The sequence below is a fragment of the Podarcis gaigeae genome (assembly GCF_964106915.1).
Source record: "Podarcis gaigeae genome assembly, chromosome: 3".
Lineage (NCBI taxonomy): Eukaryota > Metazoa > Chordata > Lepidosauria > Squamata > Lacertidae > Podarcis > Podarcis gaigeae.
This window is the reverse complement of record NC_139680.1, coordinates 104,221,790-104,241,711: the sequence shown is the minus strand read 5'-3', so window position 1 is coordinate 104,241,711 and position 19,922 is coordinate 104,221,790. Positions and strand designations below refer to the sequence as shown.

General features: G+C 48.1%; 1 protein-coding gene across 3 annotated transcripts in view; it reads left to right on the top strand.

The window, feature by feature from the left end:
* Positions 1–19,922, top strand: part of PPP2R5D (protein phosphatase 2 regulatory subunit B'delta) — a 58,869-nt gene that overhangs the window by 30,216 nt on the left and 8,731 nt on the right. For all 3 annotated transcript variants that reach the window (XM_083733438.1, XM_083733436.1, XM_083733437.1), the window contains exons 8-14: positions 901–960; positions 2,951–3,059; positions 4,784–4,837; positions 11,327–11,497; positions 12,134–12,261; positions 13,885–13,986; positions 18,124–18,196. In XM_083733438.1, coding sequence (XP_083589564.1) covers positions 901–960; positions 2,951–3,059; positions 4,784–4,837; positions 11,327–11,497; positions 12,134–12,261; positions 13,885–13,986; positions 18,124–18,196 — 697 coding nt within the window. The remainder of the gene's footprint in view (positions 1–900; positions 961–2,950; positions 3,060–4,783; positions 4,838–11,326; positions 11,498–12,133; positions 12,262–13,884; positions 13,987–18,123; positions 18,197–19,922) is intronic.

Below are 19,922 nucleotides of genomic sequence, written 5' to 3'. Positions count from 1 at the left end.
GTGTGTGTGGAGGATTCAATCCTAATTTGAGCGGTTTCACTGCATTTCCTTGGAGTTTCATTAGTCCTCTTAACTCCAACAATGATTAGATAAATAGATGGAAGACCTATGAGTGACCGAGAACAGGAGCAGGGAACCTGCAAACCTCCAGATGTTGTCGGATGACCCCTCCCAGCACTCTCAGTTATTGGCCGTGCTGGCTGGGAAGTTTCTGATTCACAAGGCTGCAGGGAAGTTTAGGTGTTATGGTACCGTATTTTTCGCTCCATAAGGCGCACCGGAGCATAAGGCGCACCTATTTTTTAGAGGGGGAAATCAAGAAAAAACAATCTTATCCCGCTTGCTGTCTTGGCTTCCTCTTTAGCCGCGCATAACCTCTCCAGCTGGGAACCTTTTCCATCCTGGAAAAAAGCCTGCAAGAGCCGTGCGGAGCTTGTGTGCGGCTCTTGGGAGCTTTTCCTGCCTGCCTCCCCACTGCATTTGCTCCATAAGACGCACACACATTTCCCCTTACCTTTTAGGAGGGAAGAAGTGTGTCTTATGGAGCAAAAAATACGGGAGCTGATGGCAGGATCAGGGCAAGCATCTTAGGGCCCATTGCAAGGCCTCTCCTTCCCTATCGCTCCTATTTGCCGCACCCAGTTTGTGTCATGCTTTCCCCCAGTCGTTGGAATTCCTTGTCCAGAAACATCCAGGCCTATTTGCCTTCCCCACTTTAGAAAGCAGAACACAGCGACTAAATCTATGCAGATGAGCTGCTTATGGCTACAGATTTCCTGCTCCCCTCCAGGGACAGAACGTGGAGCATTTTGATTTTGGGGGTGGAGAGCGCTTGCCAAGCCTCTGTCCTCATGAAGTCAGCCTGTGTTTTCTGCTTGACACTTGCTTCTCTCTACTCAGGTTTATCTATGAGACAGAACACCATAACGGAATTGCAGAACTGCTAGAGATTTTAGGGAGGTAAGGGGTACACCTTTCACTTTATTAATCCCTCCCTGTTCTGTAGGGGGCTCCTTGGCAGGAACAATAATAATATTTTTATTATTTATATGCCGCTCATCTAATAGGGTTAACCAGCCACTCTGGGCAGCTCCCAACAAAATATCAAAAACACAAGAAAACTTCAGCCATTAAAAACTTCCCTATGCAGGGCTGCCTTCAGAAGTTTTCTAAAAAGTCATATGGCTAATTATCTCCTTGACATCTAATGGGAGGGTGTTCCACAGGGTGGAAGGGACGCGGGTGGTGCTGTGGTCTAAACCACTGAACCTCTTGGGCATGCCGATGGGAAGGTTGGCGGTTCGAATCCCTGCAACAGGGTGAGCTCCCGTTGCTCTGTCCCAGCTCCTCCCAACCTAGTAGTTCGAAAGCACGCCAGTGCAAGTACCGTATTTTTCGTTCTATAGGACGCACCTGACCATAGGACGCACCTTGTTTTAGAGGGGGAGAACAAAGGAAAAAAATTCTCCCCCTCTCTGCTCAGCACCCCTTTAGCGAAGCGGCAGGAGAAACGGAGCCCCTTCCATTTCTCCTCCCGCTTCGCTGAAGGGGCGCTGGGCAGCTCTCCCTCTCTGCTGAAGCCAGGAAAGTCTTGCTCTCCTGGCTTCAGCAAAAGGAACCCAAAGCCTTCAGAGCGCAGCGCGAGTTCCCGCTGCGCACCGACCCCTCTCGGTCTTCAGGCTTCAGCGATAGCTACGCGAAGCCTCCGGAGCGCGGAGGGAGTGCTCCCTCTGCGCTTTGGAGGCTTCGTGTTGCTATCGCTGAAGCCAAGGAGCCTGCATTCGTTCCATAGGACGCACACACATTTCCCCTTCATTTTTGGAGGGGGAAAAGTGCGTCCTATAGAGTGAAAAATACGGTAGATAAATAGGTACCACTGCGGCAGGAAGGTAAACAGCATTTCCATGCGCTCTGGCTCCTGTCACAGTGTTCCGTTGTGCCAGAAGCACTCTGATCACATGACCCGGAAAGCTGTCTGTGGACAAATGCCAGCTCCCTTGGCCTGAAAAGCGAGATGAGCACTGCAACCCCATAGTCACCTTTGACTGGACTTAATCCTCCAGGGGTTTTTTACCTTTTACCACAGGGCGGGTGCCGCTACTGAGGAGGCCCTCTGCCTGGTTCCCTATAACTTCACTTCTCACAGTGGGGGAACGGCCATAAGGCCCTCGGAGGTGGACCTCAGTGTCTGGGCTGGATGGTGTGGGTAGAGACACTCCTTCAGGTATACAGGGCCAAGGCTGTTTAAGGCTTTAAAGGTCAGCACCAGCACTTTGAATTGTGCCCGGAAATGTGCTAGAAGCCAATATGAATCCTTTTGGACAGGTGTTATATGGTCCCGGCAGCCGCTCCCAGTCACCAGTCTAGCTGCCGCATTCTGGATTAGCTGTAGTTTCCAAGTCACCTTCAAAGGTAGCCCCACGTAGAGCACGTTGCAGTAGTCCAAGTGGCAGATAACCAGGACATGTACCACTCTGGTGAGACAATGCACAGCAGGTAGGGTCTCAGTCGGCATACCAGATGGTGCTGGTAGACAGCCACCTTGGACACAGAATTAACCTGTGCTTCTATGGTCAGCTGTCAGTCCAAAATGACCCTCAGGCTGCTCACCTGGTCTTTTAGCGGCACAGTTACCCTATTCAGGACCAGGGAGTCCCCCACAGCTGCCTGTCCCCCAGAGACAGTACTTCTGTCTTACTAGGATTCAGCCTCAATAGGTGATTGCTAGCTAGGCCATCAAGTGAAATTTACACGCACACACATTTCTGCTTAAAGCATGATATGAACCCTGCAGCTGAGTCCCTGGGAGCATTGCAGATGTTTCCTGCAGGATATCCTGACGATGAGGCACAGCAGCAAGGCGGGGAGGCTGGGAACTGCTCTGTGCGCATACCAACATGCACAGACAGTGCGAGTCTTGGATGTTTACTGTTCTTTCCCTTCTCCTCAGTATAATCAATGGATTTGCTTTGCCCCTGAAGGAAGAGCACAAGATGTTCCTCATCCGGGTCTTGCTGCCGTTGCACAAAGTGAAATCTCTGAGCGTCTACCACCCCCAGGTAAGAAGCACGTTCAGTCAACGTGTGTTGTGCTCGCTATAAAATGACAGGCAGGTTTAAGACCCGAAGAGGTGCCCTGCTGGATGACGTCAAAGGCCCATCTAGTCCAGCGTCCTATTCAGTAGCAGCACTCTCTCTACTTGGGTTCCCCATCAGCTGGTATTGAGAGATTTTTCTGTCTCTGAACCTGGGGTTGGCATACAGACATATCAATCATAGTGATAAACCCATATATATTTTAAAATACAATTGTATCCGGCCTTTCATCCATCACGGAACCCACAGTGACACATACTTGTGGTCTTCCATACAGTTAGTGACCTAACACGGGTCTGCTTAGCTTCTGCAAGGTGGCAGACAAGTATGAATTTTATTATTTCGGTCACAGACCAGCTCCAGCCCACATACAATATCAAGGAAGTCATAAAACACAATAGGGATACATTTGAACTTTCAATTAGGTATAACAGGGACAATACAGATATAGCAACAGTTTAAAAATATATAAATTAAAGCTTAGTCACTAACATATAACCTAAAATTATCATTTAAGGCCTTAATCATTATGATAGCACAGTTTGTTCTCTTACGTTTTATGGCAGTCACACAGAATTTGGCTACCCTTAACGTGATCTCAGGATCCTTGTCCTCTACCAGGGATTTTAGACATTGAAGTTCGGATTCATTTGGAGATTTTTGCATAGCAGGGGTAATAAATACCGAGCGTATATCCCCGTAGAAACGGCAGTGTAACAAGGCATGAGAGACAGTTTCTACCTCCATCAAGCCGCAGGGGCAGACTCGTTCTGCGGGTGGCGGACAAGAGGCATGGAACCTCTTGCCCGCAGGCTGTTCCCCACCTCCCAGTCATGCTCATCTCTCCCATGCACCTGACATCAGGTGTGGGGCAGGTGAGGACACAGCTACATAGGAATAATCAGGAGCTTAAACTGAGCTCCTGATCGTTCCTTTGTATGTGGGGGGCTCCCTGGGAGCGAGGTCTCTGAAGGGGTCTTCCATTCCAAATTTCAACTCTGCATACTGATACCGGAGGGGGAGGAGGAGTTTGGATTTGATATCCTGCTTTATCACTACCCAAAGGAGTCTCAAAGCAGCTAACATTCTCCTTTCCCTTCCTCCCTCACAACAAACACTCTGTGAGGTGAGTGGGGCTGAGAGACTTCAAAGAAGTGTGACTGGCCCAAGGTCACCCAGCAGCTGCATGTGGAGGAGCGGGGAAGCGAACCCGGTTCACCAGATTACGAGTCCACCGCTCTTAACCACTACACCACACTGGCTCTCATTGTCAATGGTTTTCCAAGGTGGCTGACCTCCCTTTCAGCTGGCAGGGTGGGGTTTGGGGGGTTCTGGCTGGATCCTGTTCCCCATTCCTGCCCCAGACCATACTCTGGGACTCTAATCCCCTTCTAAAGCTGTTCAAGGCGCCTATTTTCAATTGATGTACCAACATGGAAGTGGTGCGATCAGACGACTTTCTCTTGGCACGGAAATAAATCTCACCAATTCTAGGGAACTGAACCCTCGTAGAACTCTGCGCAGGCTTGCAGCATTGGATTTGTGGGCTTGGATGCAGCTGACTTGCATCTGCGCCATCTCATCGGAAGGCTGGTTATAAATACTTTCAGAATACCGCACAAGTTCTGCCTGCCTCTGCCGTTTCCATAGCGCCTGGAGTTCTGACTGTACTGTGCTCTTCCTTGCAGTTGGCATACTGTGTGGTGCAGTTCTTGGAGAAAGACAGCAGCCTGACCGAACCGGTAAGTGCTCCCTCTGGGTGGGGCTGCCTTGGAAGAATATTTGGAAACTTTGTATGGAAACCTCCCACTGCTGCTGCTGCTGTTAGGCCCTGTTTGCATTGTATAAAGCAGGACCATACCACCTTAAGCAGTCATGACTTCTTCCCCCAGAGAATCCTGGGAACTGTAGTTCGTTAAGGGTGCTATGTTAGGAGACAGTAATCTCTGGAGGGGAAAAAGGCTTCTGAGACCATGGGTGGATCTAGACACATCAAAAAAAGCGATTCAGTTAAATGCAGCTGTCCATGGAGGCACAGGTTAATTATGTGTCCAGGGCAGCTGTTTACCAGCTCCATCTGGTGCGCAGGCTGAGACCCTATCTGCGTGCAGACTGTCTTGCCAGAGTAGTGCATGCTCTGGTTATCTCCCGCTTGGACTACTGCAATGCGCTCTACGTGGGGCTACCTTTGAAGGTGACTCGGAAACTGCAGCTAATCCAGAATGCGGCAGCTAGACTGGTGACTAGGAGTGGCCGCCGAGACCACATAACACTGGTCCTGAAAGATCTTCATTGGCTCCCAGTACGTTTCCAGCACAATTCAAAGTGCTGGTGCTGACCTTTAAAGCCCTAAATGGCCTCGGTCCAGTATACCTGACGGAGCGTCTCCACCCCCACCATCCAGCCCGGACACTGAGGTCCAGCGCTGAGGGCCTTCTGGCGGTTCCCTCGCTGTGAGAAGTGAGGTTACAGGGAACCAGGCAGAGGGCCTTCTCAGTAGTGGCGCCTGCCCTGTAGAACGCCCTTCCAGCAGATGTCAAGACAATAAACAACTATTTTACTTTTAAAAGACAACTGTTTAGGGAAGTTTTTGATGTCTGATGCTCTATTGTTTTTAATATTCAGTTGGAAGCTGCCCAGAGTGGCTGGGGTATAAATAAATTATTATTATTATTATTATTATTAGTCATACAGGAAAATCCTGTTGGCAAAAGGCGGGACTCCACAGCGCCATCTGGTGTCATAATATTGTAACGCATATAAGGCGCTCCGTCTTTACAATTAAGAGTGCTGAGAGTTCTTAGGTGACCCCTATTGCCCCCACAGCACTGCAATTCCCAGAATTCCCTGCCAAGAGGGATTGATTGTTAAACTGCTCCTGGAATTGTAGCTCCGTAAGGGGAATAGGGGTCAGCCTATGAGCTCTCAGCACCTGTAACCAAATGGAATTTTAAAAGATTTTTTAGGGGGAAACCATGACTAATGACATACGACAATGCTTTAAATGCATGGTGCACATGCGGCCTTCGGAGATTTCTGTATACTAATGGCGGACTCATTCTCTGAGTGCCTTTCCTTACCTAGCCAAAAGGAGATCACGCTTTCACAAAAGAGAATTGTCAGCAGGCTTGGGGAAAACCCAGCGTTTGCTTGAGCACAGACTTTAATGGGAGAGGAAAAATAAAGGGGGGGGGGAGAGGAGGTAGGTGTGATGGAATGGAGTAGCCTAGAGAAGGCAGACCTTGCTGGCTGGCACTTTGAACAGCAGCACTCTTCATTATATTGCAGATCTTGCTGGTGCCCTTGACGCTGCTCACTCTTTGTGGCTGGGGTGTTGTTTGGGTTTTTTGTTGGTTTGTTTTTTTGCTTGTGGCAGGGGGTTATTTGCTACTGGTCTTTTGTATCTTCATTTTAGATCCTTGTGATTTGCGTGGAAATCGTTCAATTGTACATCTTTAAATATTTTATTTACTGTTTATGACTACTTTTTTAATGCGTTTTTTGCATGTTGTAAACTGCCTTGAGTGTGGTTTAAACTGGAAAGCCGGCATATAAGTAAGATTATGCATATATGTATGCTGTTAGTTTCTAAGCCCATTTCAGAGTGTGGGTGATGGATCTTATTTAAACCATAAATGGGCTCAGGGTACAATATCTTAGGAGGCATTCTTTTGTTCTGGAGGGTTGCGAATACTGTTTAGTGATCCCGATTTGATTTTTTAAAATTTTGTTTTTGATTATTTTTTTGAGAGTGCTGGGTGATTTGTTTATTTTTTTGTAATAGTGATTCACTTCTTTCACGTTACTGGTTTTTATTGTGTTGTGTGTATGGTTGTAAATACTCTGAGGGCTGTTTGTGTGGCAGAAAAGAAAGTCCAGTGTGTACATTCTGTAAATAAGGAGTTAAGTTGGTTTTTCAAAGTTCAAACCGCTTCTGCACTGTTGACCTATTGTACTGTGGAGTTTATGACGGTGGCAAAACAATGCAAGCTTATCTCACCATCAACACGAATGGCTTAAAAGTAGTTTGCCCTGTGAACATAAAAAGCATAGGGAACTTGACTTACACTGAACAGAGGTGTAATGGTGTGGTATCAATGGGAGTTGGAGACATGTTACTATTTCTGCAGCAGCCATCCCTGTCACCAGCATCCTAGAGCCATCAATCAGCACGAAAGGGGAGCTTTTTAGCCAATAAGAAGACGCCCTTTCACCCTTTTTTTTGCTTATGGGAGCCAATCAGAGTGAAGAGAGGAGAGTCAGCCCCCGAAAATTGACTCCTAAGGTCACTCTGGAGAAGCGCATTGGGAAGAATGCCGAAGAAGATCTTGTTCTGTGTGCTCCAAAAGTTAAGCGTTTAGGAACACTGAAAACACAAGGCGCTTCTGTTTTGAAAGAATGGTGTGCGAGTTCTGCAAAGTACAGTACAGTGGTGCCCCGCAAGACGAATGCCTCGCTAAACGAAAAACCCGCAAGACGAAAGGGTTTTCCGATTTTTTAGCGGCTTCGCAAGACGAATTTCCCTATGGGCTTGCTTCGCAAGACGAAAGCCCATAGGGAAATCTCCGGGGACAGTGGGGAAGCGCAGCGCGCCTTCTCCTCTGTTCCCGGACCTGTCCTAAGGCTTGCGGTGGGAGGTCCGGGAACAGAGGGGAAGGCGCGAAGGGCTTCTCCTCTGTTCCCGGGGCTTGCGGTGGGAGGAGGGTTTTTCCTCCCCACCGCCAACATTCAGAACAGCATTCTGAATGTTGGCGGTGGGGAGGAAAGCCCTCCTCCCACTGCAAGCCTTCAGGACAGGTCCGGGAACAGAGGGGAAGGTGCGCAGCGCTTCTCCTCTGTTCCCGGGGCTTGCGGTGGGAGGAGGGTTTTTCCTCCCCACCGCCAACATTCAGAACAGCATTCTGAATGTTGGCGGTGGGGAGGAAAGCCCTCCTCCCACTGCAAGCCTTCAGGACAGGTCCGGGAACAGAGGGGAAGGTGCGCAGCCTGCTGCCCCGTGCGAGGGGCGCTCTTAAGCAGAGCGCCCCTCGCGCGGGGCCGACATTCGCCGCTTGGAGAGCCCTGCGGGGAAGTCCTGCAGGGTTTCCCAAGCTGCGAATGTCTGCCCCTCGCGCGGGGCAGCAGGCTGCTATCCGCAGCTTGGAGAGCCCTCTGGACCTCTTCTGAAGGCGGGTGGGGGGCAAAAGTCTTTGTCCCCCCTGCCTGCCTTCCCGGGGGATTTTAAAATGCTGGCGGGCGGCAGCGCTGCCGCCCGCCAGCATTTTAAGATCGCCCCGGACAGCGGAGAAGTCCTCCGCTGTCCCGGGGTTTTTAAAATGCTGGCGGGCGGCAGCGAAGGCTTCACTGTCGCCCGCCAGCATTTTAAAATCGCCCCAGGACAGCGGAGAAGTCTCCGCTGTCCCGGGAAGGGGGGGGAAGCAAAGACTTTCGCCCCCCCGTCGGCCTTCAGAAGAGGTCGGGGGACAGACTTCCCCAAACCTGGTCTGAAGGCGGTTTCCATAGGAACGCATTGATTGATTTTCAATGCATTCCTATGGGAAACCGTGCTTTGCAAGATGAAAAACTCGCAAGACGAAAAGACTTGCGGAACGAATTAATTTCGTCTTGCGAGGCACCACTGTACTGTAGAACTTTGAGGAAAACACAGCTAAAGTCGCCCCGAAAGAAGGGCACATTTTCTAGCTGAAAAGCCAGCACATGGAGATCTGCATTGATTGCATTGATTGTTGCAGTGCTAGGTATTACTATTGTATAGTTATACAATATAAGGCTGCATAAACTTAGATGAGTACGTGGCTGTGACTCTCATGTAGGGACCCTTCAGAAAAATGTGTGGGGCTAAGTCATTCCTCATACAGTGGTCCCTCGGGTTACATACGCTTCAGGTTACAGACTCCACTAACCTAGAAATAGTGCTTCAGGTTAAGAAGTTTGCTTCAGGATGAGAACAGAAATCGTGCTCCGGCAGTGCGGCAGCAGCAGGAGGCTGTGCTTCAGGTTAAGAAGTGGTGCTGCAGGTTAAGAACAGTTTCAGGTTAAGAACGGACCTCTGGAATGAATTAAGTACCGTATTTTTCGCCCCATAGGACACACTTTTCCCCCTCCAAAAATGAAGGGGAAATGTGTGTGCGTCCTATGGGGCGAATGCAGGCTTTCGCTGAAGCCTGGAGAGCAAGAGGCATCGGTGCGCACCGACCCCTCTCGCTCCCCAGGCTTCAGGAAGCTGTCCGCAAGCCTCGTGCGCCCGACGGGAGGTCGCGCCGGGCGCGCGAGGCTTGGGGCGGCAGCCTGCATCCCGAAGCACGGGGTGCCCTCTGGAGGACGCCCCGTGCTTTGGGAAGGTGTCTGCAAGCCTCCCGCGCCCGGCTTGGGGTGGCAGCCTGCATCCCAAAGCACGGGGTGCCCTCCAGAGGACGCCCCGTGCTCTGGGCAGATGTCCGCAAGCCTTGCGCGCCGGGTGGGAGGTCCCGCCGGGCTCGCAAGGCTTGCAGGCAGTAGCCTGTTCTGGGGGCTGGGGTCGGGGGAAGCTCGAGCTTCCCCTGTGCCAGCCCCGCGCCTGGGGGAAAAAATAATAATTTCCCCCCCTTTATTCTCCCCCCCCCCAAATCTAGGTGTGTCTTATGGGGCGGTTCGTCCTATGGGGTGAAAAATACGGTACTTAACCCGAGGTACCACTGTACTTCTCATTTGAATTGTGAAAGATCCAATGCGCTCCCATTAGAATTACTGCTGGTTTTGATATGTTGACACAAATCAGGAAAGCTAGAACAGGCAAGCTACTCTTCGGCTGGTCTTCTTTTTGCCATGCCTGGCAATGTACTTCCCAGAAGCTCTTTGGATCCTTTTGACTTGGGACATTCTGCCGTCCTTCCTGAAACTGCATTGTTGCCTTCTTTGATCTGTGGTTTGAACTTTGATTGCACTGACGCCCTGGAAAAAATCAGACTGGGCCGCTGCAAAGTATTCTTTGAAAGCGTAGAAGCTTAGGGGAAAAGATACTTCAGTTAGCGCTGCTGACAAGTGTAATGAGTGCAGCAGATTGTCTTTAGATTACTTGATTTGTCTGTTGTTCCAGGTTCTACGAAATTGGTGTTAAATCATAAGTAGAGCGACTGAAATTGGGTTAGGGGAGGAGCACGTTTGCATAACATAGACCTTGTTTAAAGTTGCAGTGATAAATATGTGACTGACCTCTCATTATTACGTTTCCTTCACACACTATTCTGCAGCAATATTAATTTCTGGGCCAGATTAAAAATTAAGGCAGATCTCTCTTCCAAGCAGTCAAGAGGATGACTGCAAGATAAGCATTTGTAGACAAGCACTGAGGGTGTAAACCAGTTGCAGAATGTTTAGGTGAACAGCCACTTCCCTTTTAACTGATTTATTATTTAATCAGTTTCTGAAACCTATAGGTTTCTAAAACCTTAATACAAGCTGCATTTTTTGAGATACTTTAAGAAAAGCATGCAAACTTCCAGTGCAATAAGCAAAAGCTACCAGAAGAGAAGGTCATATGGAATGTTTGCCATTTCCTGTGACAGACACATACCAGAATCAAAGCATTCTTTAAACAAAGCATGTCCCAAGTTCTTACTGGTTAGATTAATCTTACTAGCATTTCTGGTTAAATTTCACTCCTTGATTAAAAATAGCCTTTTCATTTATAAACAACTAAAACCATAGCTGATTCATGAAACTAATTGAAGCTTACAGGGCTGAACAGCACAGAAGCAGCTAGAGATTTCTAGCTTTGCATTGAAACCACATACCTCCTTATGAAATGCTCCCCTTGTTGTAGATTCCTCTTGGAATGCAGAGTAAGATGCAGGATATGATCAGATGCAACACTAAACAATGGTTTGGAGTTATACAGATAGGCAGATAACAAACTTGTGCCCTCCTCTCTCTTCCCCTTCTTCACCTTGTGTGTGATGATTAATAACTCTCAACAGAAATCAAAAATTTCTCAAAAATCTGTATGTGCACTAATTATGTCACATTAAGTAAATCAACACTATATCTTGTGCCTTTTGACTAATTATTCATATTTTTAAAAAAACAAGCTTGGAGGGTAGAGGTCCTGGGTAAGTTGCTATCTTTTGGCCTCAGGATTTCACTGTTGGCAATTTTTTCTTCTTCCAGACTTAAAATTCTTGTTGCTATCACCAACAAATGTTCCTGCTTGTTTCTCTAACGCTCATAAAAATCTCGTTTCTTCATCTGTTCAGGTGATTATGGGCTTGCTGAAGTTTTGGCCAAAAACACACAGTCCCAAGGAGGTGATGTTCCTGAATGAGCTGGAAGAAATATTAGATGTCATTGAACCCTCGGAGTTTGTGAAGGTTATGGAACCCCTGTTCAGGCAACTGGCGAAGTGTGTCTCCAGCCCACACTTCCAGGTAGGTTCGAAACTCAGGATGCTGGCAACAGCTCTAGTCTCTGTTCAAATGCAGAGGGAAACGCTGAAAGTCTGAAGCATGTTGGTGCACAAGATGAGCAATTATCCAGGGAAAGTTTTTATAGCTAGCTCAATTAGAAAGTACACCTTTCTCATCAGTGTAGTGGCCCACTTCAGATGATCTCACTGTGTTTACCGTTAGGAAGTTCCCCCCTAAAAGTTAGCTGAAATTATTTCCACACATTCCAGTCCTGATTTCTTGAGCAACAGATAATGAATTTGTTGCTCTTTCCTCTGCATGGCAGTCCTTCAGATAGTAGAAGGCTGTTATTATGCCATGCCTTAATCTCCTCTCGATCCTGCTAAACACACCCAACTTTTTCAGCTATCCTTCATTGGGCTGATTGCCCTCAACTGAACGTGTTCCGGTTTGTCAATGTCCTCCTTAAAATGTGGTGTCCAGAACAGGCCACTGTACTCCAGATGTGGTTTGCACAGCAGACAATAGAATTAATTTGTTTCTGCTTGTGATAAGGGCACTATGTTTCTGTTAATTCACCTTCATATTGCATTACCTGCTTCCCCCTTTAAAAGATCTCTCTTGTTTCAGAAGTTATGTTTTGCTTTATTTGTACAGGTGGCCGAGAGGGCGTTGTACTATTGGAACAATGAATACATCATGAGTTTGATCAGTGACAATGCAGCCAAAATTCTCCCCATCATGTTCCCGGCACTCTACAAGAATTCCAAAAGTCATTGGAACAAGTAGGTCATTTCTGTGTGCACTGGGCATGAGTGGGAGTACAACTGAGAGAGCTCCGCCTTGCTCTTCCACCACGGCCTATTGGTGCCGCTCATGCAAAGTCTGGCAGAGGGAGAAAGAAAAGGGCTCTGATGACGATGATTGCTAGCAATATGGATGGGCGTATGGAATAGGTTGCCTCCCCTTGAGTCTGTTCTTTTTATCAAGATCATTTGTAACTGGGAGTTTTATGTGGTTTGTCCACTTTTGGTCCCCACGCTGCACTCAGCTCGCACCTGTGGCTCCTAGAAGCTGTCAGCATGTAGTAATGGCCATGTTCTGGGAAACTTCTTTGACTGGCCAGCTAAATCAAGCGAGGGTAGCCAGTGGGTCTCAAATGTTAGAATTCCTGCTCCATGATTGCAGTCATGGGATTGTTGTCTTTCACATGACGGTGTATGTTTTGACTCCACAGAGTGGGAAGTGACGGAGACAGGATGTTTGTGTTACTGTGTTCCGTGAAGTGGGACTATTGTCCTTTGTTCTTTTTCTCTTTGCTGTCTGATGCTAGAGAGAGAGGGAGCCATGTTCCAGTGCTCCGTGTGTGTTTATATGTAAATAAAGTAGATTAGCCAAAATGCTGAGTTGCTGAGGTCTGTTACACAAACTGCATATACTCTGCGGATCCCTAAGTGTGCCGGTGTCTGTTGGCATTGGTTGCTGTGATGTTCGGGCTGAAGAAAGCTTTTGAATATCCCGAACGAATGATCAGGAGGGAGAGAACATGGCAGGCGGTCATGTGTCTCTACCAGGGTCCTATTCGAGTGTAGGATGAGCTCCTGACACTCAAACCCTTGGTGAGTTAGGGATTTCCTCTGCATGCAAAGACAGGCTCTGGCGGATCGAGCGGGCGAGACCAATAGCTGGTCCAACGGTCAAGAAGGTGGTTTCTGCATGTGCTGTAGAAGGAAATGAGAGGCACATGGGGCTCTTCAACCAGGGAAGGGAGCCCATCTAGAAGAAATACTCTTGATCCTAAACCTCCACTGCCTTATGGGATTTCTTCGGAAGAAGAAAAGGCCTTAAGGAATAAACCCTGCACATATCTGGAGTGGAGTCCCTAGGATGATTGGATGGTGCCTTGTACGCCTCCTTCCAGCAACTCCTGAGTGGGGATTCGAACCCTGGTCTCCCAGGTCCTTGTCCAGTACTCTCACCACTATGCCACTTTGGCCTCCATACACACTGCCCAGGCTTGCACCCTGGGGAGGTCACTTGGGTGCTGCTAATGCAGTGGTTTGACTTCACCCCTGGAGGCGCACTCCATTGTCTCTCAATCATGACAACAATTTATAACTGGGATGGGGGATCCGTTAGACTCCAGCCCCCATCGCTCCTTTTGCCACTGATGAGAGTTGGGCTCCAATATCCTCTGGAGGTCTACAGGTTCCCCACCCTGACTTACAGATTTCTGTCGGTCTTCTTAGGGGTAGTGGGGGAATAAACGGGTGTGTCCTGGCATTTGAACCTATCCTTCCTTTTTATATCAGGTATTGGAAGTTTACTGTCCTGGTCCATTAAATCTCTTCTGTGCAAGGGCAGTTTCCCCACCTTCTAATTCATTCTCCCCCTCTTTTTTTTTTAAGGACAATCCATGGGTTGATCTACAATGCACTGAAGCTGTTCATGGAGATGAACCAGAAGCTGTTTGACGACTGCACACAGCAGTACAAGGCAGAGAAGCAAAAGTGAGTACTGGTGGCTGGGGAAACTCCCACTTGACAGCAGCTACCAAGTCTAAACCTCTTGAGCCTCTTGGGCTTGCCGATCAGAAGGTCGGCGGTTCGAATCCCCGCGACGGGGTGAACTCCCGTTGCTCTGTCCCAGCTCCTGTCAACCTAGCAGTTCGGAAGCATGGCAAGTAGATAAATAGGTGCTGCTGTGGCAGGAAGGTAAACAGTGTTTTCGTGCACTCTGGCTTTCGTCACAGTGTTCTGTTGCACCAGAAGCGGCTTAGTCCTGCTGGCCACATGACCCGGAAAGATGTCTGTGGACAAACGCTGGCTCCCTCGGCCTGAAAAGCGAGATGAGCGTTGCAACCCCATAGCCGCCTTTGACTGGACTTAACCGTCCAGGGGTTTCCCTTACCTCACTTAGAGGAATGGGCAAAGAACCCAATACTGCTGGAGAACAGTCTCCCATCATCCTCGACCATTGCCTATGTTGGCTGGGGCTGATGGGACCTGAAGCACATCACGATTGGGAGGCTGAGCTAGTTGGGTACTTAAATAATGTGTCTCTACAGAGGTTGGGAGAATGCAGGCTGTAATTCCTTTTTGGAAGTCCTCTTCATGCTGTTCTCCTAAGTCAGAGAAGGGAATACTAACAGCCTGTGCTGATCTAGCCCCACTGCTTCCTGGGGAGGCATAGGGCCCTGGATTTAAGCCTGGCAAGGGCATTGAGGCAGAATACCCCTCTTTGGGGAAGAGCCTCAGCTCTGGGAGGAAGTGCCTGTCCCTGGGGATTGGGACTTACCTCCGAGGAGACGGGACTGGAAAAGGGAGACTTGGGACACTGAAGAAAGGACTATACTGAGGCAGCCCTCTATGACTCTGCAGAAAGACTCAGGGATGGCGGGAATGTGGTTCACCAGAGGTGAAAGCAGAGACAGTACAGTGGTACCTCGGGTTAAGAACTTAATTCGTTCTGGAGGTCCAGTCTTAACCTGAAGCCAAGTTCATAACCCAAGGTACTATTTCTGGGTTAGCGGAGTCTGTAACCTGAAGCATCTGTAACCCAAGGTACCACTGTCAATCAGTGTTTCTGGAATAAAACCTGGTTTGCAGCTGACCAGACGTGAGCTGGTGCCTTTTTTGAGCTTTTTGCCAGGTGTGGTCTATGGAAGCTATGGCACAAGCAGCTTCCATGGGGGGTACAGCACGGATGTCCACATAAAACACCTTGAAAACGATGGTAGATGAGCAACACCTAAAGAACGTTTAAGAAAAAGCTACCTGAAAGAAATGGGAGTTTTAAGAGCCACAGGCAAATCAGGCAGAAAGGAATTCCTCAAAGGGGGGAGGGACCGCTGCGAGAACACCCTGTTTATTATACCTGCTAGCCTATTAGATCTTAACCAGTCGGCTCAGGGCTGATTTTAAAGCGCAAACAGGTTTATTCAGGTGGCCCCATTGCAGCCCTATGGGATATCAGTAGCAAAAGAAATTCTCCAGCGACCAGACAACTGATGCAAAATTGGAGCTGCGTATTCTGACCCCCTTGGCCCTTACCAACATCTGAGTGGCCTCATTCTGAGCTGCTTGAAGTTTCTGAATCTTTCTGAAAGGCTGCCCCACGTGGAATGCATTGCAGTAGCCTCGCTGACGGCGCTTCCACAGGTAGTCCAAAAGAACTTACAAGCTGTGAGCTTTATCCTTCAGGGAAAGGAGTGGTTGGATACCTCTTTCAAGTTTTGGCTGTTTTCCGCACTTGCAATGCCTCTGTCGTATCTGGATTCCGTTCGGCTTGCTTGCCCTCAGCCACCTCTAAACCACCTCTAGACACCTGTTTGAGACTTCACAGGCTTCATTGGGATTAGTAGGGATTCAAACAAGAGACAGAAGAGCCTGCCAGCCACATTCTGGGGACACCGCAGCCGTGTGACTTCTCACAGTGTAAGATGTTAGAAAGCACAGGCGATAAGATGGAGCCCAGAGACACCCTGTTGGTTACTGGGCGGAGCAGATACTTTCTGGGTCTAATCTTCTCGAAGGAACGGGGGTTACCATAACACTGTGCTTCCTAAGCCCAGCAGGGACCTTAGCTAAACTACCCAGCTGTGGCATTGTGCTAGTGGAAATCCCATAAGGTAGGGCACTCAGTTGCCACTGTTCGCCACCATCTGCAGTCCCTCTGCCCCGTAGGCTCTTGTAGTTCTGCAAGGTTCCACAACCCTCGGTAGCAGCTTTTCTGGAAGGTGTTTGGGGCTGTCAATGGGCAGGGAGGATTGGCAGAAATTGGGTGTTCTGCCTTACGCTGCAGAAGCGCTTTACAATACAGTGGTACCTCAGGTTACAGACACTTCAGGTTACAGACTCCGCTAACCCAGAAATAGTACCTCAGGTTAAGAACTTTGCTTCAGGATGAGAACAGAAATCGCGTGGCGACGGCAGCAGGAGGCCCCGTTAGCTAAAGTGGTACCTCAGGTTAAGAACAGTTTCAGGTTAAGAACGGACTTCCAGAGCGAATTAACTTCTTAACCTGAGGTACCACTGTTGTGCAAAGCCACCACCGAATGCCATCCCATTGTTCGCAACTCTCCATCCCCTCTCTGTCCCCATTGAGAAGGATTCAGGTTACAGACTCCGCTAACCCAGAAATAGTACCTCAGGTTAAGAACAGTTGCAGGTTAAGAACAGACTTCCAGAGCGAATTACCGTATTTTTCGCTCTGTAACACGCACTCGACCATAACACGCACGTAGTTTTTAGAGGAGGAAAATCTGTAGGCATGTCACCCGTAGGCATTCCCTCCATAACACGCACAGACATTTCCCCTTACTTTTTAGGAGGAAAAAAGTGAGTGTTATGGTGCAAAAAATACAGTAAGTTCTTAACCTGAGGTACCACGGTTGTGCAAAGCCATCACCGAATGCCATCCCATTGTTCGCAACTCTCCATCCCCTCTCTGTCCCCATTGAGAAGGCTGAGCTGCAGTCCTGTGGCTGCTTTCTTGGGAATAAACTCCACTGAATCCCAACAGGGCTTCTAAACTAAAAGCAACCAAGGAAGAGTCATGTGGCTGCCTTAAATATTTACATCCATTGTAAGGACCCAAGGAGAGCCCTGCTGGATCACACCAGTGATGTATCTGGCCCAGCTTTCTGTTCTCACGCTGGCCTACGGGAAGCCTGCAAACAGGACCCATTTGTTATCCCCAGCAACTGGTTTATGGAAGCAGAAGCTTTTCAGAGGAAGCTGAACACGCACAGGGTTGAGCCTGTTAGGTACTCTTTGCCCCCAGTAAAACTGCCAGACTTAAGAGCTTAACTGTACTTGGCATTCCCAGTTCTGCAAAGCGCTCGGTTCTGTGCAAAGGAGAACTTGACCTATGAGGTACTACAAAGCTTTGGGGAGAGGGTGGGCTCCTTGGGGTTGTGCCACAAATAAGATTAAGAAAGAGGGGAAGATCACAGATGAGGGATTTGTGCCTCTTTTATGAAAAAGGGAAGAACTAAGAGGACTCTTACACTTGGAGATAGGGGTAAATCGGGTGACTGCGGTCCCTCAGTAATCTGAGGCGAAAGGATCAGCTGGGAACAAACTTGTCTCTTTGAGGCACGGCTTGAGCGATTCCTCAGCCATCTTAATTTTTAAAAAAGGAAAGAGCAGGGTAGATGTTTACATTTGAATCCTCTTGGTAGGCAGTCTGCAGGAAGCCCAGTCCACAGTAACTCGGAACAAGAGGAAAGCTTTCAGTGGAGCTGCCCCTGTTTTTGTGGCTGTCTGCAGTTTCCAAAACCAACTGAAGACATTTTTGTCCCATTGGATTTCCCATCTGGATGAATGGGTCTCTGCCATGGGTGTCTACTTTGCATTCACACACACACACACACACACACACACACCTGCTGTTGTTTGCTGTATTTTTAACTGCTTAACTATTTTAATTTTTTTTTGTACATTGATATGTGTGGAAGGCAGTTAATTACTTAATATATCTGTTTAATGTGGAGCATTTGATTGGGTTTTGAAGAATGGCATTACTTGACCAGAGCTCTATAGGGAGGGCGCAGGTTAAAAGTCTAACTAGAGGGAGCGTGCAGGTTAAATGTCTAAATAAAAAAAATAACACCCACCCTAAAATAAATTCCTTTTCGTCTTCAGAGGGCGGTTCAGGTTGAAGGAACGAGAAGAGATGTGGCACAAGATTGAGGAGCTGGCCCGCCAAAATCCTCAGGTAATAGTTGTTAGCAACAGAGGAAAGATGTTTTGGTAGTGTACTTTCTTAGGTTACCCAAACCACAAACTTGTTACCTTAACGATAAACTCTATAGTCAAAACAAAAAAAATTCCTTCCAGTAGCACCTTAAAGACCAACTAAGTTAGTTCTTGGTATGAGCTTTCGTGTGCATGCACACTTCTTCAGATGCATGCACACTTCTTCTTCAGGTATCTGAAGAAGTGTGCATGCACACGAAAGCTCATACCAAGAACTAACTTAGTTGGTCTTTAAGGTGCTACTGGAAGGAATTTTTTTTGTTTTGACTATGGCAGACCAACACGGCTACCTATCTGTAACGATAAACTCTATGTGTTTGCTCCAGTGAATAAGCATTGAACTATGCCTAGGACAGGGAACCGGTGTCCCTCCAGCTGTTGTTGCACATGCCGATGAAAATTGGAGCCCAGCAAAATCTGAAGGGCGCCCCAGGTTGGCTGTCCCTGCACTAGGACCTGTGGTTTTAAATTTCTGCATGGCCCTGGTGGAGTTGCTGTTGGCTTCAGTTCCTTGTCTGTAAAATGGCAATTCTTGTCAGAGATTATAAATAACAAGACCAATGGTTCCTTTGTTGAGCACAGTAGATATGTCTCCACAAGGTATTTTCTAAAACACAGAGTTTAATTCTCCCTCACTTCTTCCAAAGTAACACGCAGGTATTTAATCAGCTCCTGTCACCTCTGTTTGCTCATTTCAAATATGGTTACTAAATACCTGCTTCATAGCTTGGTAAGTTTTGATATCTCTAGAACAAACATGGGACCTTATACTGAGCCAGCTCTCATCCAGCTCAGTATTGTCTAGGCCAGGGGTAGTCACCCTTTTTATACCTACCGCCCACCAATGCATCTTTCTTGATGGTAAAATTTCCTTACTGCCCACCAGTGCTTAATGGAAGGAGGATTCAGCTTGTGCCGTAGAACCTCCTACCGCCCACCTAGAATCCTGAAATGCCTACTAGTGTGCATTAGGGACCAGGTTGACAACCCTGGTCTAGGCTGACTGGAAGTAGCTCTCTAGAGTTTCAGGCCAAGAGCATTTTGCACCCCTACTTGCAAAGGAGAGTAATTCAACCTGGGACCATTGCTTTATTTATAGCATTTATTTGCTGCCTTTTAGGGCACAGCCCCCACAGATGCAATTGATGCCCATTTTGAATACTAAACATAGGATTCCAGAAACATAAGGAAGCACCAAATCTTGGGAATCAGTGGTGTAAAAGCACTTTGTTACGGAAAGGCAGACGAGTCACGTTTGAAGGATGATGCCGAAAGGGGCCTTCAGTAGTTCTACAGTAGTGGAGTTCCACAACGGTGAGGCCACCACCAAGAAGGCCCTTTCCCTTTTGCTCACCAGCCCAGTTGACTGTTCTTGTGAGGATTCCGTGACGGCCTCTGCCGTTGATCTTAGCAAACAAGCAGGATCTTTTATTACGTAAATGACCTTTGCACAGAAAACTTGTCCGCTGCCCCCGAGCTACGGCCCTTCCCTGGAGCAGTGACCTTTGGAAACAGAAGTGTTTAGCATCAAGAAAACATAATTAGGGAACAGCGCAGCCTGCAGATACTCTTCTGCATGCCCTTTTGCATGTTACTCAGCGGAAGCTCCTTATATCTCGATACTAGAGTAACATAAAAGTGGGCTCTTTCTTCTCACCATCAGTGACGCCAGGCCAGGAAATACT